The following is a 24346-nucleotide window of genomic DNA, read 5'->3' as shown; positions in this document are numbered from 1 at the left end:
GACAAACAGCAAGGGCGCCATTCCAGAGAGGCTGGGGAGCCAACAGGCCTGAGACTCCCATCCTCTTCCCAAAAGAGAGCCCTCCGCTTAGTAAACCAAGTTCGGGGACAGGCGACTTCCCCTCTCCACATTCTAGTCTCCTCACCTGTAAAAGGGAAGCAGCCATGCCTCTATCTACTTCCCTGTGTTGTTATGAGTGAAATGGGAAGAATTCTGGAAACCAGAAGCAGGTCAAGCATGATGCTTCTGTCCTAGGAATGAGTAACTACTGTCTATTTCCTGCTGATTTGCTTCAGAAATAACTGTATTAGATGGACACAACCCCACCCCAGACGGTGAGAAATCCTGTCACTGTTACTCCTGAGCCAACCATCAAAGGAGAGAAAAACATGGCCCTGCGGGGCAGAGCACAGAGACCACTGGTATCAGACAGGAAAACTTCGGCACTGCAAGTCCAGATGAAGTGCGTTCCCCTCATGTGGAAAGAGACAGTCCTTGGGGTGGGGGCCCAGGTCAGCCATGACTTTCAAAACCCAGGAAAACTCAGGACCGTCTATGGACAAACAGAAGACTCATTCCATATTTCCCGAGGACACCCACTTACCTTTGGGATATCTGAATGGTAAACAGACGGGTCCCACACAATTAGGATTCCCTCATTGTACAGACTGTCTTTGAGGAAGCGCCCTTCAGTGGTGACCAGCTGCAGGAAGAAAGAGACAAATGGTCACCTAGATGTTCACATGTAAATGTCCTGTGGTGAGTGATGACTGACAGGTGGCAAGTGCCACCCTAGGCACTTTGGTTCAGTGATCCAGGATATCAGCTGTCAGACATTCACCTTAAAAAGCACATGTTGCCCAGGCAGAAACTGAAAGAAACAAATGGCAGAAACCAAATCAAGAACTGCCTGAAAATGAAAGCAAGCATCACAGTCATTGCTCCCCACCTCAACCACTCACCATCACGACGTGGAGATGTAACCAGAGTCACTGTATTATCTCAAGAATGACTAGGTACAACCCAGAGGGCAGCAACTTGCCACGAGCTTCTGAGCTACCTGTCCCCTCATACCTCTCCCAAAGGCATGGAAGCCTGAAGAATATAATCCTACTTCCTCAGTGTATCTTTGAGGCAAGAACTACTGGTGCTGGGCCCACCTTGGCTGGGGATCATGTGGCTGTACTGGGTGCTAAAGAGTTCCCAGGGAGTCATGGAATGCCAGCATGAGTATGGCCATGAGGTGAGTGAGCATTCAGGGACAAACAATAACGGGCCAAGCCATGGGTGTGAGGTGTGAGGAGAAGGACGATGTCCCAGACAAAAGAAACAATGTGTGCAAACTCCCAGATGTGAGAATATGTGGCAGAGACTGCTAGGTGTCACCCAATATGCATTCATTCTTTCTTCCTTGGAAACAAACATTTCTGTTTACCTCAACACATGGCCATCTAAAATAAAGATTATCTGAACTAAAAATTTCCCAGCCTCTCTTACAGCTAAGCCTGGCCATGATAAAATTCTGGCCAAGGGTGTGTAAGCAAGTGTGACTTCCAGGAAGTGTCCTTCCTTGTTCATTTCTCCTTCCTGCTGGCTGAAGGTGGACATGATGGCTGGAGCTAAAACAGTCATCTTGGACCATGAGGATGAAGTCATGTGACTGAAGGATAAATGCACAAGGTAGGAGGAGCCCAGGTTCCTGACACACTGGAACACCATAGCAGCTCTGGGATGTCCACCCTTGGACTTCTTTCACACGGGATAGAAATACATTTTTCTCTTGTTAATCTTGTGTTGAGGGGTAGGCAGAGTGTTGCTGTCCCAAACAGCCAAACCTAATTCTACTTAGTACCATGAGGAGCTTGTCTGAGAACTGCAGGTTGTCCAGTGTTACCAATGCCTGGTGATGTGTGTGCACTCAAGAGAATTAGAGATAACTGGGATTTTTAAAATGTCTCCTGCTCCTCTCCAGTCATATTCTTAGTATACAAGAAAGAGACCAGTGGCAGCAAGTTCTGGCACCCTAAGACTTTGCCAGCATCTGTGGCTTCACAGAAATCCTGAGAGCTACTTAAGTCTTCTCCTTTCCGTCAATGAAGAACAACAGTGAGTGTGACAGATGCCATCTGACCATGTTTATTCCAAGCCAGCTACGTTCATACATGATCTCAGCTTATCTTTGCAACCACCCCAGGAGGTAATTATTAATATGCCCATCTTATAAATAAGGAAACCAACTCAGAGATGCTAAGAAACTCACACAAGCCATACAGCTAGTAAGCAGGGGGTCTGAACTGGAGGTCTCCAGGGTCCACACTTCTGACCTACATACTGCACTGTCTCCCACAAAGCAGGTAGGGTGGGTCAGCCGTGGTGTCAGGAGGACAGGCCAAAGAAAGCAGTTGATGAGGGACATAGGCATGTCACGAGAATGTTGCTTCTTGTCTGAGTCATAGTAAGTCACAGCTGGAAGACCCTCGAGGGCTGGACCCAAGTCTGTCATTTTCAGGTAGGTAAACTGAGGTCCAGAGAGAAGAGAGACTTGTCCCAGGCTTCCAAGGGAGCTTGGGACAGAGCCAGAACCAGAGTCTAGAGACTGGCTCCTCCCCAGTGTTCTTTCTTTCCTCACAGGGCTGTATTCATAAACCATGAGGCATTTGAATAAGTGAGCACACGAATGGGGCCCGAGCCACCCTCAATTCTCAACATACGGGGGGTTGCGGGGAGGAGGAGAGAGGGAGGTGTTCACTCGAGCTACTTGATGAGGCAAATGACAAAGCATGAAACCGAGAAGGGGTGATGGTAAGGGCTAGTTTATCCCAAGGAGGAACAGAAAGTGACCATAGCCAGGACCTATGTGGGGACAGGGGAGAAGCTAGCCAGCACCCCTCAAGTTTAAATGGACACAGCTCTGAACTTACCATACTCATTCTGGTGGCCCTTACATTACATGTACAAATTTTCCTCAAACACAAGAGAACCTCAAACTGCTTGGGGAAGTGGGGCAGTGCTCTGTGTTTTTAGGAGGGCTGTTTCCCCTCTCCAGGCTCAGGTGCCTTATTTATAGGACAGGACTGCCCTGCAAGGCCATGCCCAGGCAGCCAGCCATGCCTGGATGGCATCTCTGTCTGTCATTTTCCCCAGCTGCAGCACAAGGCACTGGGGAGAGATCAAGGTCTTCTCAAATGCCCCTGTGCTTGACCTCGTGCAGAGTCCGACCTGAGTTCAGGGATCCCAGGAGCCTCATGATGAGGAAAGTAAGTCACTGCCACAGCAACAGAGCCCCAAGGAACACCTGCCAGGAAAAGGCTACACCAGGGAGATGGGTGGTGCTGTTATAGAAACCTGTTTAAAGTCCTCTCTCCAGTCACAAAGCAACACATGCTCCCTGCAAAAAGTTAGAGGAGACAAGAATACACACATCTATATACATACAAGAATAAGAAAACAACCATCAATCATTACATTCTTCAGATATCACCTGTATGAATATGTTGGTCTTTTTTCTTCCCAAATCTTTTTTCCCTCAGTTATGGGCTGAACTGTTCCCCCCCACCCCCCACCAAAATTCCTATGTTGAATCCCTAACCCCCTATGTGACTCTTTTGGAGACAGGGCCTTCAGGGAGATCATTAAGGTTAAGTGAGGTCACAAGGATGGGTCCCTAATCTGATAAGATTGATATCCTTATAAGAAAAGAGACACCGAAGATCTCTCCCTCCACACGTCCACAGAGGAAAGACCGTGTGAAGATGCAGCGAGAAGGATCCACAAGCCAGGAAGAGAGCCCTTATCAGAATCCAACCTTGATGGCACCCTGATCTTGTATCCCTGGCCTCCAGAACTGTGAGAAAATAAATCTCTGTTGTATAAGCCACCCCATTTGTGGCATTTTCTTATGGCAGGTGTCAGAAACTAATATGCCCTGTGTGTGTGTGGGTGTGTGTGGACACTGGTAACTATAGAGTCTAGACTTAGCTGCTTTGTTAAACTCACACAACAATCCAAGTCCAAGTCTTCTCGTATATCCCTCACAGTATTTCCCAGCCCCAAACAGGGCATTAAAGGAAGCTCAGAGAAGTTACATAACTGACCCAGGATCACACAATAGGAAAGGGATGGAGCTAGGATACAAATCAAGGCCTGTCTGATCTCTTCCCACTGTACCAGACGACCTTCCTTCAGAACAGTAAGGGATGAGGAAACAGTCTGTGTTCCAGCTGCCAGACTTGCAGCCTTGCCAGAAAAGCTAGTTAGTGCCACAAGAAGACAAACAGAGGGGTGGTCGAGGTCCTGAGTAGATATGAAAAATGAAGGCCTGACCACGGTAAACTGGACCGGGATAGGAAGCAGGTTCTCTGACAGAGAGAAGGGCACCTCAAGTGGAAAGCCACCACAAACTCCAAATCCCCAAATCAGAGGCCTCTGATTCTACCCAGCACCCCAGGAAGTCATCAAAAGAACCAAGAAGTATAAGAAGAAGTAATTTGGGGACGCCTGGGTGGCTCAATCAGTTAAGCTTCTGCCTTCGGCTCAGGCCATGATTCCAGGGTCCTGGGATTGAGTCCCGCAGCGGGCTCCTTGCTCTGAGGGGAACCTGCTTCTCTCTCTGCCTCTGCCTGCCACTCCGCCTGCTTGTGCATGTGCTCTCTCTCTCACTCTCTCTGACAAATAAATAAATAAATAAAATCTTAAAAAAGAAGAAGAAGAGGTAGTAGTAGTAATTTGGAAAGTACTTAAATGTCTAAACAGAAGAGGTTACGAGAATAAACTAGGAAACTGAGCCACACAGCTATGACAAAGAAAGAGGAAGAGCTCTATGAGCTGACAGGGAGTGATTTCGAGAAGATACTGGGGGGAAACAGTGTGAAAGAGCTTATAGACACCCCCTCACACACACATACTATATTCTGTGTGAGAAAACAAGGGGAATTAAGAAAGCATATGTACATCTGTTTGTCTTGACAAACACAAACACAGAAGGACAAATCAGAACACAGTGCAGGTGGCTGCCCACCACGGGTGCTGGTGGGACCAGGTGGCAGGACTCTAGGAGGGAGTTAACATTTCTCCGGTTATATGCTCCTGGAGAGTTTTGAATCTGGGGGCATGTTAATATTCTGCGTGATTTAAAAAGGAGGAGGAGGGCGCCTGGGTGGCTCAGTGGGTTAAAGCCTCTGCCTTCGGCTCAGGTCATGATCTCAGGGTCCTGGGATCAAGTCCCGCATCGGGCTCTCTGCTCAGCAGGGAGCCTGCTTCCTCCTCTCTCTCTGCCTGCCTCTCTGCCTACTTGTGATCTGATGGTCAAATAAATAAATAAATTAATTAATTAATTAAATTAAATAAATAAATAAATAAAAAGAAGGAGGAAAAGAAAACCCCCGAACTGAAACAAAATGGATACAGCTGAGGTCCAAATGAATTCCCCAAGCTCAGTGAAGAGGAACAGAAGGACGTATCCAGGTAACTCAGGGCTCCATCACGTGGCTGCATCACCTCAGCCTCAAGCAGGGTGTGGGCGAAAACAGCAAACCCAGCCTGAGCTCTCTCTGCTACGTTTGATGGAGGGAGAGATGTACAAAGCAATTTTCAAACTCTCTGAGGGGTATCACCCACATGAGCAAATAAAGAAACGGGTGAAGGTGTTAGAAGCAGGATTCTCACTATGGGAGAGGGGGAGTGCAAATACAGAATGGGGAAAGGCAAGGAATACCTTATGTGGACAGACCGACCTCGGTCAGGGTCTGTCACTGCCAAAGCAGGCTTGTCGGCAGGCACACGCATGCATCTACGCAGAGGAATCTATGCGCACACGCAGGTGCATGTATGTGTATAGTAAGCATACGGATGCAGATGTACCTGAACCATGTGTGTACGTGTTTACATATGTGTACATACGTGCTCTGTTTCCTAGCTCTCCCGGCTGTAAGGGCCAAGAAGTGAAGATACCTCAGTAGGCGGCATGAACCACCCAACACCCAGATGTTGGTTTCTAATACCAATTTTCTTAAAAGAGCCAAGACTCCTTGGGAAAAATGACATATCCCAGAGCTAAGGTAGGTTAGTATGAGGAAATAAAACTTCGCTCCATATCTCAGTGTTGCTTCAAAAAGCCCTAGACTCCTGAACTCTTCATATACCGTCAGTATAAACTCTAGAGCTATTTGTCTAGTTAATTGCTCTGCTCGGATTTAAAATCTAATAAAACTTCTCTTATCTCCCTGAGAAGCTAAATGGTGATAGCCCAAATATCATCCCTATGTTAATACAGAGATATGCTAAGGGACCGGGAAGACCAGTGCAGGAGGAAAGAGGCCCAGGAATTTACAGACATCTCTCGTTTCACATCAGAGTGTGTTTATATTCTAAAGGGCTGGAGTAAGAAGGGGCCCTTTGGGGGGGGGGGTAGAGGACAGCCACCTCCTGCCTTTTATAAGCAGTGCATGTGTCGGGGGGATCACTTACTTTTTGTCCCTTGCCTGTGGGGTATCTGGTTAGTCCTGTAGGATAATTGACCTGACTCTCATTGCATTGCCCTGGAAGTAGGAGCTTGGGCAAAGAGAGACTAGAGTACATTCATTATCTACTGTAAAGTATGAAATAAAAAATCTGTCTCTGATCCAGAACACTGTGTATAGCTATATTCCAGATAAAACTAATAAAGAGGAAGCATTTAAAACACTACAGATTAAAATGAATTGGAATATCTTGTTATGCCAGAAGATACCAGTGTTAAAAGAAAAAACATGATGAGGGCATGCACGTGGCGGGGAAACAAGAGCCAGCTTCATGGAGCTCCTACTGACCAAATCCAAGGCAATTTGAATGCCGAGCTCATAGGCGCATAGGATAGACATTCCCATTACAAAAGGAAGAAATTGGAAGGAAGAAAGAGCTGACAGGTCCAAAGAAAGTCCAAAACCTAGCAAAGTAAATACCACTAGATGTTAAGGCTTGAGAAGATTCCTCTTTGGTTCAGTGCTGTGCCCTATGGACTCACGGGGGCAGCGATCCCACCTCTGTGGCTCTGAGCAGCTACCATTGGGCCTATTAAAACCAAGCCCCTCCTCCCATCTTTGAAAATAAGGATGCAGCCTTGACGATTTCTGAATCTCCTTAGGGATCATGCTTTTCTTGTCACGAAGAACAATGCCATTCACAGTCCAAGAGCTCTATAGTCCTGTCCTATAGGACCTAAGAGGCCCACAGCCTTCCTCCACTTCATCCCATATCCATCCCCTTCAGCTCAAGCGGACAGTGTTGACAGTGTTTGAATAGGTCCTTGGTTCACACCCTTGCCAATCTCCTTATCAAATGTTTTTGGGGTCACCCCTTCGTTTCCTCTTCAGAACAAGCTTTCTCATTTTTTTTTTTTTGCCATATAGATAAGCTAAGAATTTTCCAAATCTTTAAGCTCTGTTTCCTTTTTGCTAAACAATTCCTTTTTTAAAATTCATTTCTCTCTACTCACACCTCACAAAAGAAGCCAAGGCAGTCCCTTCAACTTAGGAATCACCTCAGGTCAATCATCCAGTTTCTTTACTCACAAGTTCTACCTCCCACAAAACACTAGAACTCAATTCAGACGAAATCTTTGTCACTTTAGAACAAGGATCACTCTTTCTCCATTGCTCAAGAACATGTTCGTCATTTCCATCTGAGACCTCACCAGAAGGGCCTTTATTATCCATAGTTACGCCAATATTCCATTCACAATTATTTACATATTCTCTAAAAAGACAGAAGCTCTCTCACCAGCTCTCCTCTACTCTTTTTGAGCCCTCATCAAAATTTCCCTTAGCACCTGTATTTCTAGCATGTCCTTCAAGACTCCTCCAGCTTTTACCAATTACCCAGTTTCAAAGCCACTTCACATTGTTAGGTTTTTGTCATAGCAAAACTCCTCCTCTCAAAACCAAAAAATCTTAGCTCAGGCTGCTACGACAAAATACCATAGACTGGGTGGCTTAAACAACAGACATTTACTTCTTATGGTTCTGGAGGCTGAGAAGTCCAAGGTCAAAGTGCCAGCACATTTGGTTCCTAGTGAGGGTGCTCGTCCTGGCTTGTAGACGGCCGCCTTCCTCACACGGCAGACACATCACGGGGGGCTCACACTCAAGACCTCATCTAAATGTGTTTATCTCCCAAAGACCCCATTTCCAAATACAATCACATTGAAGGTTAGAGCTTCAACATACAAACTGGCAGGGGGCGGGGAACATAAACATTTTACCCATAGTAAGTATTTAGGAATTAACATGTATAATATATACAACTTATTCTCAGATGAAAAAAACATTACAAAGAATGAATAGAGCACATAATACAGCAATGGGATAAAAATAGTAAGTGCCTCTAGATAAAGAGTATACAGGCATTCTTTGTAGTAGACATTGTTACAACTTTTTGAAAGTTTCAAAGTATTTCCAAATAAGTTCAAAAAAATTTTTAAAGAATTTGGAGAAGTTTGGAGGCATCCACTGAGCGAGCAGAAGGTTCTCTAGACTCTACTTCATTCAAAAAACACTGACTGCACATCTACTACATAATGGGTACTGGTCCTGGCACTCGGGTTTACGAGTGAACAAAACAGACAAACGTGCGTCCTCTCGGAGACCAAAGGTCCTGGTGGCAGAACTAGGCTACGAGTGAGATGGGCAATTAGGATGAGGGGAGTGAGAGACATGGATGGGGAAAGTGCCAGCAGAGAGCCAGGGGGGAGCCTGACCCGGCTGTAAGGAGGCCTTCATCCTGCCCCGGGCCTACCATTACCCTCTGCACATAGTGCAGGCCACCTTCTGTTCCCAGGCCTGGGCCATCTCCTTTGGAAAATGAAATGCCTAACGAGATCCTGGGCTCCACAAGGGCAGGGAGCATATCTGTCTCTGTTTTACTGCTGTTGTGGACTGAATTCCAGCTCCCTTCACAGAGACTGGCACAGGGCAGGTGATCAAACAAGAACTTCTGGAATGAATTCATGACTTGTTGATCTTCAAGGTCCTTTTAAGCTCTGTGAATTCCAATACTGCTTGAATCACCACAAAGGATCTCCTATCACATCAGACATCACATCAGATTCTATAGACATTAAAAAGGTAATGAGGGAAATAAATAGATCTTTTACAAAAAGATAATGAGGTAATATTATAAACAACTTTATGCCAATAAATCCAATGACTTAGAAGAAATGAACAAATTCCTTGAAAGACACAAACTTCCAAAGTTCAGTCAAGAAGGAACAGGTAACACGAACAGCCCTGAATCTACTAACATAACTGAATTTTTAGCTAAAAAAACTTCCCACAAGGTAAATTATAGGTCCAGGTGGCTTTACTGGCAAACTCTACTAAACATTAAAAAATAAGGGGGCAATACCAATTCCATACAAACTCTTCCAGAAAATTGGCAAACCAACCTTGATCTAAATCCCACCTCTATTGTATCCTTTCTGCCGCTCTCTGAGCAACTCACTCTGACTCTTTGAACCTTGGTGTCATCACAGAAAATGGGGGTTGGTGATCACACCTCACAGCATTGTCCCAAAGGTCAGGTGAGATAAGATATCTATGGGCCTCAGACAGAAGTAGGGGACAAATGGCAGCCACTGTGGTCTCAGGATAAGCCCTGGAGAGTGATCTGAGAAGGTCCCCGCCGAAATCCAATTAGGACACCCTGTTGTCACGCATGGGATGTGGGCTTTCTCTCCTCAACCTGGAAGACAGCTTCTTAGGCAAAGCTACTACAGCCTTAAATGAAATCTTTGCAGGATGGAGATTTCCCTCTTCACTCACCACCTGGAAGAGGAGTCTAGGAAGGGGGTACCCTCCCAAACCCAAGAGACTTTTCAGGGCTCCTCCATGCTCTCTCTTCTTAATCGCTGCCACCTACCAATTTGGAGGTCATATCCATTCTTTACCCACACTCTCCAGCCCCAAAGTGGCCAGGATGGCCTGGAGTTCCTGCTCTGTTCCTCTGGCTGGTTCCTTCCTCTGCTCTCCTCATGCCAGGCCTTCTTTGCTCAAACCTCCTCTATGGACACCGTTCTCCCTCAGCCTCCTGACAAAAGGCCTCCCTTTCTCTGCATCCTACTTTGCAGCCCTTTCATTCTTCACTACAAATTACAAACGGCCTCTGGCTATACCTTTCTTAGCCTTCTTCCCTTCTGACTCCCTCCCATGGGGCTTGATCCTCAGCAGGGCTTTGGATCCATCCCTCCTTCCCATCACTCACTTATTGTCCCCTCTCTTCAATATATACAGTTTCTCCCTCTATCAGCTGGTTTCTCCCCATTGACTTAAAAAAAAATTTATGGTGGTAAAATATATGTAACAAAATGTACCATTTCCACCATTTTGAAGTGTACAGCTCAGGGACATGAAGTATATTCATGCTGTTATAAAACCATCACCGCCCTCCATCTCCAGAACTTCCTCCTCTACCCAAACTGGAACTCTCTAACCATTAAACAATGATTCCTTGCCTCACCCAGAGCCCAGAAACCACCATTCTACTGTCTGTGAATCGGCATGTGAATCTGTCATGCCATACAGCGTGTGCCCTCTTGTGACTGTCTTCCCATCGCCTTCTAAATGTACTCAAGTCTCTCCAATCTAAAAACAAAACAAAACAAAAAAAAATGAAAGGAACAGAAACTGGCCCTGGAACCCTCGACTCTCTACAGCGCTAGCCCTACTTCTCTTCTGCCCTTCTTGAAAGAACTACCCGCAGTGGCCCTCCCCCACACACTCCTGACCCTGCGCTCCAGTGTGGCTTCTGGCTTCACCGCTTTCCCAAACAGCTGCTGCCTAAGGTCACCAATGGCCTCCCTGTTGCCAAAGAGAGAATGGCGCTTCTCAATCTTCACCTCAGTGGGCCTCAGCAGCATCGGGCGGTGCTGACTAACCTCCTCTTTCTGTTACCCAAAGCCCCTGTGTAGAATTTCTGTCTACATCCTGTCCCTCATGCTCTCCTTCAGCCCGGCTGTTCCAAGGCCTCACAGATAAAGATGACTGGCAACTTCTCCCCTCTAGCCCAGAGCTGTCCACTGAACTCCAACCCCGTTTCATCAGCTGCCCACTTGACATCTCTTCACAGTATCTACGGGGCAGCTCAGATTGTACCTGGAACCACAGTTCTTACCCTACCCTCCTCTCTGACCCTTGCCTACACAACCCAAAATGTCTCCAAGTGCTGGTAATCCCACTGACTCCAGCCAGCCAGCCAGAAACCCAAGAGTACCGGCGGCCCCTCTCCCTTCACCCCTCGCCACAGACCCACTAACGCCTCTGGACCACACATGCCAAATAGCTTGCAAATCCACTCTGTTCTCACGTTCACCCGCATTTCTCCTGTGCAGCAACTGTGAGCACTTCCTTGAGAGAGCCTCCTGACTGTGTCTCTCCACGGACACAGGATCACCGAGCAGATGGACGCCCGCAACGTTTGCAGAGTGCAAGTCTGGTCATGCCACAGAGATTATCTCCCGACCACAGCACCAGGACATGGCTCCTCTTTACCCTCAGCCTCCATGCTCACCGCACACCCCCCACACACTCCCCTGCCCCCTTCCACATGTGGCCTCACTAGGCTGTTGTCTCTTCCGGAGAGGTCCTAGCTCTTCTCATCCTCCACTCCTACATGACTGTCTCACCTCCTCAAGGCCCCTGACATCCCTGACCAGGGAAAATTTCCCCCTAGGGGTTGTGGGAGCACCTTAATCCTGTCCTTTGTAGTTCTCTGTTACAACTGTCTATCTCTCTGCGTGATGACTGATTGTAGCTGTGGGCGGTGGCCTGTGAAGGGGCCCAGCCCACTGGGCTCACCACTGTATCCCCCAAACCCATCTGAGTGTCGGCCTACAGGAACGTGAGAGCAGCTATCATCCACTGAGGTAAGTCCCGGGTACTCGGTGCTCTGCATGGTCTTCTGGCTCACTCCTCCTAACCTGTGAAGAAGGTACTGCTATTCTCCCTCTCCACGCATGAACAAATGGAGGCATAAGGAACTTCCGCCTGATCATTTAGCTATTAAGAGGCAGAGCCAGGGTTTCAATCCCAGGCAGGCTGACTGGAGATCTATGTACCGACTACCACCTTCTACTCGGTACCGTCCATATTTGTGAAAGGGGGAAAGGGAGGGAGGGACGGAGGCGAAGGTGGATATTCAGGTAACACTTTACATGGAACTAGAGGTTACACTGTAGCACTTCGTGAGGATTTCTCTGGGGCATGAGAAGGAAAAGGAGAAAGTAGGGAAAGCTCCTCCCACCTCCTGTGCCTGATTTTCTAGACTTGCCAGAGTCCAAGCGGCCATGAAGCTCTAGCCTCATCTCCCTCTATAGGGCAACACAAATCTGTCCCCACCCCCACACCAGTCAGACCTGTTTGGATGTCTCCCTCATTTCCTATGCATCTCTGTCCTGCCAATACCACTTCTTAGAATGTCTCCCTCTTCCTGTTTCTCCAAATCCTGCCCATATTTCAAAGTCTAGCTCTGGTGCCATGTCCTCCAGAGAGTCTCTTGCTAACCAATCTATTTCTTTTAATCTGCCCTCTTCTACTTTATAATAAAAGTAATATAAAAGCCCCAAATGTAAGGTTGGATAATAAATAGGAACTGAAAGCATATAGAGTCGACTCAGTCAGATATTACAGTGACAGAAAATGATATCATCATCAAGGAGTTGAGAAAGAAAAGAAAACAAAATGGCAGCCACCTGCAAAGAAGTTTAAGTTCATCAATCCAAGTTCCTTCATACAAGAGTTCCCAGGACTATGGGCCTCAGATGGAAATTGGGCCATGCAAGAAGCAGCTTCTTCCCATCTGGTGAGTTCCTGAGGGGCAGGCAGTGAAACGGAAGTAGAGCCTTGTGGCAGAGGAGGGGAGAAATGAGGGTGTACTGGAATAGTGCTGAAAGGGCACTTACGATTACTCCCAGGATGTGCTCCATGCACATGGAGTCCTAGGCAGTGTACAGAGCCTGCACATTGACAGAAGAACACCCAAGCTTTACATGTTTATGCAGAAAATAATAAACATGGATGGTCATGAGTGAGGTGAATGGGTTTGCAGACCTCTTGCGCTAGTTTTGATATATGTGTCACCCAGTTTTGTTTTGTTTGTTTGTTTTGTTTGTTAAAATCTATTAACAGAACTTTGTGGCAGGAGTATTTCTCAAGTTCCCATTAGTTTTGAGAATTCAGCATATGCTACCTGGAAATACTTCAGGAACTAATTCTCAAGGGGAATTCATAAGGCAATACGTGAATTCGAATGCCATGTCACATAGCATCATCTGGTTGATGAGGTCTCACAGTACTTGCATACTATTTTACAGCTTCTCAAACACACCCACATTCATTGCTTCGCTTACTTTTCCCAGCATCCCTCACTCATATTCTCTGCCATGTTGTCCCTCATGCAATTTTCTGGGAAAAAACCTGGCAGCTACAGGGACAGCAGAACTCTCCTTTCTCAGGACACTGAACAACTCTGTTAATGCCACCTGAGGCCATGGGGGCTATCTCATGAACACATCACCAGGTTAGGTCTTGGACTCCAGGACTCAGCAAGGTCACGGGACTTAATTAGTGGCTCTGATGTGCCCCCAGTAGGTGGGGTCTACATTAGAGCCCACACTGTGGTCTTTCTCTCACTCCAGATCTGCACAGAAGAAATTTTACCTGAGAGTTCATCAGGCGAATGGTGGTTTTCGTGCCCACGTCTTGTTGGAAACTGGCTGTGGGCGCCCCATTAAACCTCAGGACTGCATCATGATCATCTATAAACCATAAGGAAACAGAAGAGAGGTGATGAGCACCAGCAACATGCAGAAATAGAGGAAGGTCTGGAGGGAGAGAGGGCAGGAAGAAGGGGAGGGGCAAGAGAATCATACTTTCCACTCTTTATCCCATCAGGATCCTCATCAGAGGGGAAAAGGATCATATTTGTAAGGGGCAATCTGGCACAGTTTGTAGACTGGGCATGACTGCCTGCTTGCCTGGCCACTGCAGAAGCTAATGAGGCTCGTATCAAGCACCCCTGAAATCCCTTCCATGACTCCAGCAAGCCTGCGCACGGCAGAGGGGTGATCCAGGCGGGTGCGCTGCCTCACATGGGTTCGCTACCCCAGTCACCAAAGGAGCAACCCAAATACTTTCTTAGTGTAACCAGTAGGTCATACTTCCATCCCTGTCAGAAAAATGATGCTACCATAAGCTCAGTGTCACCCACAAGTGCAAAGTCCCCACAGCCCTCTGAGAACTTACAGCACTCAGCAAATCAGAGGGATTTACTGTGGTTTTCAAGATAACGCCCTGTGTGTGCCGTTAGGAACCTGAGGCCCGGGAAGGGTCACAAGCCTGGGTGGTGGCAGAGATGGAAAAGGAGTTCACAGATCAAAACTGAATCACCCATTTGTCTACTGAAAAAGAAAAACTCTTGTCAGAAACAAGGTCCTAAATCCAGGCAAAATCAAACAAACCACATTTTTAAAAATCCATTCACTCCCTGGCTCTACTTCCCTGTCCCTGTAGCTGTTTCAGCAGAGTTTGGAAGACTTGGAGAAGTTTCTCTCTGTGTCACTGACCAATCTTCTGGGAGAGAGAACTAAGTTGACTTTTAAGTTCTCTCTCAACCTTCCGCCAGCCTCCTAGGAGCTCATCCCAACCTGACTTGATCAAGCAAGTTTGGGGGTCACCACTGAAATCTGCCCAAGTTTGGGAGGTCAGCCCAATTTTCTGTTGTTCTATTTCCCTCCCTGTGGGAAATTTATCTGGGGTGGTTCTTCATTCACAAAGGTGACATCAGAAGGTGGCAGGGTGGAATTTGGCTCAATACAAGATGATTTGGAAAGAAGTACCCACAGAATTAAGGGATGAAAGCCTCCCTCTTTATTTCATTTCTAACATATGTTTTAAACCTCGGGACTCTAGACATATCATATAGTCACAAAAACAACCCTATTTCAATCCTAGGACAAATTTCATCAAAATGGTTTGAAAGTCACATGGGATGTACATAGTCCAGACTTTATCAGCTTACAGGGCCAGTACCCTGAACTTCAAAGAGGGCAGAAGGTGCCTCTTTACACAACTTAGATTGCAACATGTCAGTCCATATCAGTCACTGGCTTCAAAAATGACCAGCAGTAATCACACCAGAAACGCAGATGTATCAGAAGCCTCATTCGGTCATTCCCTGTTTCACAGGTGAGCAAATTATTAATGTGAGCATCCCCGAACCAAAACATGGCAAGGTCAGATGGAGTTGCTGAGAATAAAAGGACTATTTACAACATTGTAGGCAGGATTTCAAGAAATCAACAAGGAATGGCCAATATTGCAGGGTCAGCTTGCAAAAGCAGCCACCACTACTCCTCAAACGTTGATAGGGCTAGAAAAGCAGGGGCCCTGAACTGAAGATGGTCACCCATGGGGAGTGGTGGCCCTAAGAGGAACATGGCTCCTGCTAAGTAAGGTCCAGCTGGAAAGAAGAAAATACCCCATCCTCTCTTTCCTCCTTCCCTCTGACTTCTCAGCCTTAAGGAAAAGAGAGAGAAAGCAGACCTCAGACAGAGAGTTTGCTTGAAAGGGGCTAAACTGTGAGCCAAGGGAAAGCAGGAGCTGATAGTGTTCTGCAAGGAGAGAGCTGGGGGGACACTGACTTCACTCTCCTCCTTCTCAGGTTTGGAGTAGCATGTCTATTGTCTGGTGCCAAATAAAAGCCAAAGGGCCAGGAAGCCCCCCTGACACAGTCACCAAATTCATTCTCCCAGGGCACAGAATCTGACAGAAAAGGGAGGAAGGAGCTTGGGCTTGGAGGGGTAAATGGAGAACGCCCAGCACAGAAGGCTGACGATCCACCCTTGGTATTGACCATAAGAAAACAAAAAGCTTTTATTCACTCAACAAATATGGATTAAGCATCTCCTTCCCATCAGGCATAGTTCTACATGCTGGAGACAATGGCCGTTACAAGAAAGAAAAGTGCCTGCTGTCAAAGATCTTGCAATCTACAGCAAGGAAGGAGCCAATAAATATAACCACCTATCCTTGAGATAATGACAAACCGTGACCGATGTTATGGCACAAATAAATCTAGTGGTGGGACCGAGACACCGAGGGACTCTCCTTTGGAGACCCTGATGATTCAGGACACGCCTTGGAGCTGAACCCAAAGGAGGGCCGAGCATGGGAAGGGTCCAGGGAAGAACATTCCAGCCGGAGGAGGTAGCACTGTCAGGACACCCCAGGGCAGTAAGGACTTGGCTGGAGACAAGTGAGTAAGGGGAAGATGAAGAAAAGATGGAGCTAAAGAAGCTGGCAGGAACCAGGCCACACAGGCTGTGGAGGCCAGGTATGAAGTTTAGACTTTATTTTAAGGAAAAAAAAAAAAAAATCAGACAAAAAAGGAAACTTGCAAATAGGCCATTAAGTTGGCCTCACAGAGAAAGAGGAGCACATCCTTGTCGGCCAAATTGTCCTTTGCTGCTGATGACTGAAGAGGTTCTGAAATCAAGTGGGCCTCCAGGAAATCACCAGGAGAAATCAAGAGGTCCTGGGAGCCCAGCAAGCGAGCCTTTGCAAGGGAAAGGCTGCAGAAAACGGGGGCCACCACTTTTGATGAACTTAGAATTAGAGGACAGAAAAAGACACAAATTAGAAAATGCAGAAATAAAGGCACTACTATAGGCACAGGATATGATTCCATGCCTAGACTACTCAACAGAATCCGCTCCTTAGTAAATTCATCAGTATACCAAAATCCACTGCCTGCGGGTATAGTAGTAATGCTAAATAGCTGGAAATTGTTATGAAAGAAATTTTATCACAATTTAGACCAAGGGTTTGTTTTTTTCTTAAATATTTTCAAAGTAGCTTAATGAATCATATGATCATCTTTGGAAGGCTAAATTCTGGTCCTGGTTAGGAAAAATCGATATAAGAGAAATCAGGGCTGGGAAATTATGACCTGAAGGCCAAATCTGGCCCATTCTCCATTTTTGTAAATAAAGTTTTATTGGAACATAGCCAGGCCCATTCATTTATGACGGCCTAGTTTGCTTTTGCATGACAACAGCAGAGCTGAGGATCTGTGAGAGATACTATATTCCTCAAAACCAAAAATATTTGCTGTCCGGCCCTTCACAGAAAATGTCTGCAGACCCCTGATATAAACAATCATATTGTTCTCTGATATAAACAATCATATTGCTCCACAACCCAACATGTCTTTCTTCTCACTCTGCACGAGAACTCCCTCTGCCCCAAACCTGCCCCAACTCCACTCCCCTTGCCTTCCATCATATGTCCTACACCTGCTTCTCCCTGGTCCTTCTCACTGGCCTTCTGAATGTCTCTGCCTTCCCTGTGCTTTTCCCTGTCTCTTAAATGTACACTTTCCCTAGGCTTTCTCCTCAGCCCTCTCTCCAGGCCTACAACTGTCACCTTGGCACAAATGATTCCTCAATCTCATCTCCCCCCACCTGACCCTTCCCGGGAATCAAACACCCAACTGCATAGATAACTACTCAGGGAAATCCACAAATAATTCAGATTCAGCACCTCTGAGACAGTACCTGTCCTCCTTCGAAAGCATGCTCCCCTGTGATACGAGATGGCCTGTTTCCAGGCTAGAAACCCTGACTCCTGCCTGTCACTCAAGGTCACTTCTAATTAGACACCAGTTTCTGTCTCTTCTCAAATCAGACCTGTTCTTTCCACCACCATGATCACTGCTCAAACAGGCCTGGCACTTCTTGCCCAGAAGTGGCAGTAATCCCTAATAACAATGACATAGCAGTCCCCATAGGCAATGGGGTTCAGAGAAATGAGAAATCTCTCCAAAACGTACACGATCCTAACACTTGCTCACTTAAAACTCTTCTAGGACTCTATGGCTTAAAGAATGAAACCCAAAGGCTTGATTGTGACCGGCAACATTCCGTAGGAGCTGACTCCTGCCTACCTTTCTGGCCTTAGTCCTCCTCAGTCCCCTTCACCCTGCAGGGCCCCACATCCCAGCCCATCATACTCTGTCCTTTGTCCCCATGCAGCTTTGCTTCTTGCATTTGCCTCAACTCAGAAGGTGCTTCTCCTTTCCTATAGGAGAGCAAGTAAGCAAGAATATCATGGGTTTTAACATCACACTCAAAATTTTATTATAATGCTACAACCACTACAGGCACAAGAGCAGAGGGGAAGACTGTGCGGGCTGTGGAGTCAAAGGACCCGGTTTCAAGTCCTAGTCCGCTATTTACCCCTTGTGTAATCTCTGAGCCTCAACACTTAGGTCACCAGTTCAATGGGAACAATAATTGTCCCTGCATCACAGGATTCCCGGGAAGACTAAAAAGCAAGGCATGCTGGGAGCACAGCAGGTGCACGGTAAGCATGACTCCTGTTGCTTATGTTTTAGAAAAACACTATTGTTTGAAATGAAAACACAAACAAATCTAAGGTATCTTATGGATACATGTACTAAAAATAATTGAAAACAGCCGTGCCCACCTCCAGCTGGTTTGAGGGACTGCTGGAGACACACTCCATCATTCCAGTCCCTCTGGTAAACAATTTTGCCATGGACAAAAAGAGCCACAAAACTTATCTGCCTTTGGTCTTCTAGCCCCACAGCTGTGGATAGTTCCCCTGAGGCATTTAAGTCATCTGCACAAAAACCCTGTTAGCAGTACAATTTGTAAGAGCACACAATTTGAAACCATCCAATACACTCAATAGTTCACAAGAAACGGGACAAATTGCAGGTAGAGGGGAAAGGCCATGGGCCTGGCACGCTGCCTGGTACTCCCAGGCCTTCAGCAAAGGGCCTTCCCTGTCTCTTTCCCCTTTGTATTCTAAGCTCTGGCTCTGTGTGGTTGAAAGCTCCATGAATGAATAAAAGAATGAACGAATTCCTTAAAACATTTGTTAGATTAAACGCCCAGGGGAATGCCCTGTTGGAGGGCAGAACACTGGAGGGCCAACGTGCAATGTTTGTTCCGTCTCAAGAGCAAAGTCTCCAGGGAAGTACATCCTTGAAATTATAACTGTAGTCTACAGGAGAAGATTGTTTTACTCTGCATGTAAATCACTCCAAACTTTCACGCAGTGCGTCAAGAGTGTAGCTCCAGTTCATAGATGTAACGGGCTGTGCTGAAACCTTAACCCATTCCGGCCAGGCCATTGGGGATGAGTTAACACGAAGAAGAGGATCCAGTAGCACTGGGGATACTGGAAACATGATGATTATAGAGCAAACATCAGGAGGAAGAAGGGAACTTAGTTCCATTAAGAATGAACAAAAGCCAATCACATTGCACTTCTAGAAAACAAAGCGCAAAAGAAACCAAAAAGGCAAAAGCAAAAGTCGGGGCGGGGCCGGTTATCTTGGCAGTCTGGATTAGTGAGCACTGCCTATTTGGGGAGGCAAAAAAGGTGATCTCACCACTTCCTCCTCCTCCAGAGAATCCAATTTGGTTCTACTTTTCTTCCTTTGAGAGCCTGAGCTTGGTTTCAGACCATTTTTCCTGGCAGTCACAGGAAGGGAATAAAACAGGAGATGTATGACCTCACCTGCTCCAGTACCTTCCAGAGCCTGAGAGAAGAACGAGGCTTCCTGTGCTTTGCTTCCTTTAGCCTGATTGATTTCACAATAATGGAAAACACATTCTCTCAAAATAAGGGAACTAGGGTGCCTTAAGCAAATCCATTGCTGTGTTGTACACATATTTACAAACATGGAGAGAGTTTCTATCTTTATTAACTGGGAAGAATTTAAAAAAAAAAAGGCAAGTTGTTATATACTGAACAGTGACTTGTAGCCTTTTTTGGGTCACAGACACCTTTAAGAATAATTGACTGGAAGCTATGGACTTTTTCTCTGGAAAAATGTACAGACTGACTTACCACACACACACACACACACACACACACTTTATGCACACCTAATTCACAGGTATTTGGCACATAGCTTTAGGGATTCGTGAACTCCCTAAAGTTGGTCCACAGTCCCAAATTTAAGAATTCCTACTCTAATTAATGATCCTCAAACAGAAAGGCTGAAAATTACTCAGGTAGTTTGAAGCCAAGAAAGACAATTAGTCCTCAACTAGCCATGAAATTACAGTTTCAGAACCTGAAGAGACAGGAGAAATCAGTGCTTCTCTAATTTTTAAAAGTCAGTTACAGTGTGGTGCGTACTGATAGAGGCAGAACTCATTTTTCCAACAGTATCTTCTACAGAACAGCACTATTTAAAACAGAATAGCAAAGCTGTTCTCACTGATAAAGATACCAAGAGCCTGGATGGATCCCCACCCTTTTGGCTGCCCCCCGGGTACCTCTGAGGCCCACGAGAAGGCTGTAGAACACTGTGGTGCACCCAGTGTGCTCCTCCCCAGCCCTGACCAAATACCCAGACCCCCCCCCCCGCCCCGCGCCGGCCCCCTGCCCAGAGCAGCCCTAATGCTGCAGAACCCACCTATTTCTTGGCCCAGCTGGGAGGACTTCAGAGATCCAGCTGATGAGACCACAGCACACCTCCCCCATGGCCCAGCCTTGGTCCTGATGTTCTCCTTGGGCAGGAAACCCTCCCATTCAGAGGTGTTGAAGGGAAAATCTGTGGACTCCACCATGGAGACGTTCACATGATCCCGGAGGTGGCAGTGCAGGGCCTCTGCGCTGAACTTGACGCCTGGCCCTGGCCCCTTATAGGACACTTTGTACTTGTTCATATTCAGATAATTCCTCCAGATCTTCTGCAGCCGGGGGATGAGGTTTTTGGAAGAGCTGTCCTTGTTCCACACCTGGAAGGAGGCCTCAGGCTTGGGCTTGGCTGGGCCCCGGGGAATGCTGAGGGCCTGGTTGATCCTGGGGGGGTTCTGGGTGCTGCTTGAAGTTACAGCCTGTTTCTCCAGACCTTTCAACAGCTGGAATTCCTTGGTTTGCAGCTTAAGGGAATCATAGTAACTCCCTTTCTTCTTCTCCTTCCACACACAGATGATTGCAAACAGGAGAAAGGCCAGCACGCAGCAGCTGAACTTTTTTTTCAGGTTGGTGTGAATCATAATGAAAGATGTGTTCAGGGCAGCCACTCTGTTCTGAGCAGAAAACAAGCCTAGAAAAGGTAAGATGAGGCAAAAAAAAAAAAAAAAAAAAAAAAAAAAAAACACAAAAACAAACCCCAAAACAAAACAACAACAACAAAAAAACCCAAAAAACAAAACCAAGGTGAACAAAATCTACAAGTAGTGCCTGGCAAGAGGTGGGGTGATGAGCTGCATAATGGATTAAGAGTGAGGAGACTCACGTCCAGCCTTTGCTTTACCTCCCACCAGGCCAGCAGCCTGTAACAACCTGAAGTAAACATTCGACCTCAGTTTTGGTTTTGAATGTAGACAGCAGTCCTCAGACACTCCCCTTTTCCTCTCCCAGCCATGAACACTTTCTGTATTCTCCTGCTATTCCTTTTTACACCCCAACTCTTAGTTTTGTGTTGTCATGTTCTAGCTCCCTGACTTCACCCTGAGCTCGGTGAGGTTGGGAACTACAGCTTACACAGGCTCCTGGGGCCTTATGCTGTCTGTTCAACAACAGCATGCGTGCTTGAAAAACTAGGAGAAAAAAGGAAGAGCAGGATGGCTGGTCTACCTCATAAGAACCCAACCTCCCTAAAATCCTAAAGTGCCCAGCATCCTTTTAAAATTGCCAGACCTGGGGCACCTGGGTGGCTCAGTGGGTTAAAGCCTCTGCCTTCAGCTCGGGTCATGATCCCAGGGTCCTGGGATCAAGCCCCGCATCTGGCTCTCTGCTCTGAGGGGAGCCTGCTTCCCTTCCTCTCTCTCTGCCTGCCTCTCTGCCTACTTGTGATCTCTGTCTGTCAAATAAACAAAATCTTTAAAAAAAATAAATAAAATAAAATAAAATTGCCAGACCTCTGTCCACAGACAGCACCACAGACCCATGACACATTTCTCTAAGAAGCTGCAGGGTTGGACTCCTGCTTTGAGAAGAAGACCAGTAGTTAGTTTACAGCACAACACCTGGCTTCACAGAATGCCCTTCAAGAATGCCCAAAAAAATTTAGGTGGCAGGAAGCTGCCTCGGCTCGTGGTAAAGGAGAGAGGAAATTTTGGTAAGATGGCAGACACCAATTAAGGAGATAAAAACAAAGAGGCATCAAGCATTAAGATGTTACTTCACCTAATTTCACTGTAGACCAGGGCCCGGTCATGTAGACCTCCAGCCAGCACCACGCACATGATAGCCTGGTAGGAAGGGCACCCCCTGAGCTGTGCATCGAGGCCTGACCATCACTGGCCAGGAAGGTGTTACAGTCTCCATGTCTATAGATGAGCAGCCCGAGGCTCTGAGAGGTTAAGAGAAGTGCCTAGCATCACAAAGCTAAGGAAACGGCAGCACTGAAGTTCAAATCCAAGCACACTTGATTCCATAATACATCTCCTTTTCAACATAAACATGCACAGAACTGCTAAAGTTCTGGCAAATTGATTTTATTACAAAAATAGAGCCTCACAGTTCCCTTTATATCTGGGTACGGCTCTACTTTGTTTTCCCAGAATTTATTGTGTAATTGAATGGAAGATGGAAGTACTTTGAACTCAAACAATGTCTGTACCTTTTGGAAAACATTAAATTCTTTCCTAAATAACTGGGTTTATTTACCGTAATGAGTCTAAGCAGTCACCCCTGGGGTTTTGCGAACCCACTAGGGATCCACAGTTCCTTCCTATGGAGCCCAGGGCTAAGGATATCTGGGACAAGGGATAGGAGTACCGGACTAGGTATTCACAAAACCTGGGTTCCCGCCCATTCTTGGTGACTTTGGACAAGTCACAATCCTGTCTCTACCTAGGTTTTCTGTAGAATCATCTCTCCCGTGTGCTCACAGAGTGCTGGGAGGACAAGCGGAAATGGTGTTTGAACCAGGTCATTGAAAAGGCACAGGAAATGTTCTGAACAGAGACCAGAGAGCAGTCCCTTGGCTGGGGGCCATGAGGAGGGGGTGCGGGACAGGGAGAGATAGATGGCAGAATGGAACACAGGCCAGGACTCATCAACCCGAGCTCACGTCTTCATCTGAGACTCTTTAATGTAAGTGACGTCAAAACCATTCCCGGAACTCATGGACAGTACTGAGCAAACCATGCTTCCCACCACCCCAGACTTCAGGAATGGGTGGCTCTGGGGATAACGGGCGTTTGCCTTGAGCTGCGCAAGTGACAGAATGTACCCAGAGGGAGAAAAATTCAAACGCGTGGTCATGAGATGGGGAGAGGGCTCGTGGCAGATCAGAAAACTAAGGAACTCCATTTCCTCATTCAGCACAGCTGATCCCTCAGCTATGAGAGCTAAAGAACTCAAGAAGGGAATGGAGCATTGAAGCAGTGCCTACAAAGGGGCAGGCACTTAAGCTGCAATGTCTAATTTAATAGTCACTGTGCCCCTATGGCATCGATATCCACAGACCGACTGGAGAAAATGAAAACACTGAGGCTTAGCAGAGTTACACAGCTTCTCCAAAATGAACAGGTAGTGCCAGAACCCAGATTCCAACCCAGGTCTGTCTGACTCCAAAAGTTCATGGTTTTTGCACTGAAAGACAGGCCTCTGTATTAAAAAGACAGTGAAAAGTCACTGTTGGCCAAACAGGACTCAGGAATCAAGGGCTGTACAGGGGCAAGTCAAATGGCCAGACAATCCCAGAAAAACCCCCTTGGCCTTGGGCATGCTGCAGCCCTCCCCAGCCAACACTGTTTTCCCCTCAAGCAGCCCAGCCCGTTCAAGGTTATTGGGCTTACGTGAGCCAGAAAAACCCTGTCACGAAAGCACAGCAAATTGTATTGGCTCCATTTATGGTTGGAAAACTGAGGTTTTAGATACATCAATTTATCATTTATTTATTTGATCTCAAAAGTTGCACGAGTGATTGGGAAGCGGTGCAGCTGAAAGTCGGGACTTAACTTTTCTGTGTAGAAGTGAAGTGAGACAGGAGATAGTGAGGCGGGACCTCATTCAAGGTCTAGGAGTTAAGGCTCAGAAGGGGATGGTGGTCACCTTCCTGCCAGCACCTACACTCCAAGACTGAGGGTCCCAGAAAAGAAGAGCTCCTCCAAAGAGCCAGGCACAAGAGTTCTGCCACTTTTAAGAGTACTTAGCCTTCAGGGTCCTGGCCTCAGGACACTCATCTGAAAGCTCACCTTGGAGCTCCCCAGGTGTCCTGACGCACCCTCTGTTGAGGCTCCAAGTGCACTGTCTGGCTGGCTCTGTGTCTATGAGCAGAAGCTCATAGACACAGAGAGCTTCAAGACCCTTTCCCCCCCCTC

General features: G+C 46.8%; 1 protein-coding gene across 6 annotated transcripts in view; it reads right to left on the bottom strand.

Annotated features, from left to right (window-relative positions):
• ST6GAL1 (ST6 beta-galactoside alpha-2,6-sialyltransferase 1) overlaps nucleotides 1–24346 on the bottom strand; it is a 117167-nt gene that overhangs the window by 6260 nt on the left and 86561 nt on the right. For 4 of the 6 annotated variants that reach the window (XM_032875607.1, XM_032875606.1, XM_032875605.1 and 1 more), the window contains 3 exons: nucleotides 20482–21100; nucleotides 13686–13783; nucleotides 605–703 (listed from right to left, as the gene is read on the bottom strand). In XM_032875607.1, the coding sequence (XP_032731498.1) occupies nucleotides 605–703; nucleotides 13686–13783; nucleotides 20482–21067 (783 nt within the window). In that variant the 5' untranslated portion in view covers nucleotides 21068–21100. Of the gene's footprint in view, nucleotides 1–604; nucleotides 704–13685; nucleotides 13784–20481; nucleotides 21118–22202; nucleotides 22500–24346 lie in introns of those variants that run through there. The other 2 variants (XM_032875609.1, XM_032875608.1) reach the window with 2 other exon arrangements.

Source organism: Lontra canadensis, unplaced genomic scaffold (genome assembly GCF_010015895.1).
Source record: "Lontra canadensis isolate GAN:19392208 unplaced genomic scaffold, GSC_riverotter_1.0 scaffold56, whole genome shotgun sequence".
Taxonomy (NCBI): domain Eukaryota; kingdom Metazoa; phylum Chordata; class Mammalia; order Carnivora; family Mustelidae; genus Lontra; species Lontra canadensis.
Note: the sequence above shows the minus strand (reverse complement) of the source record. Positions and strands in the feature narration are given on the sequence as shown.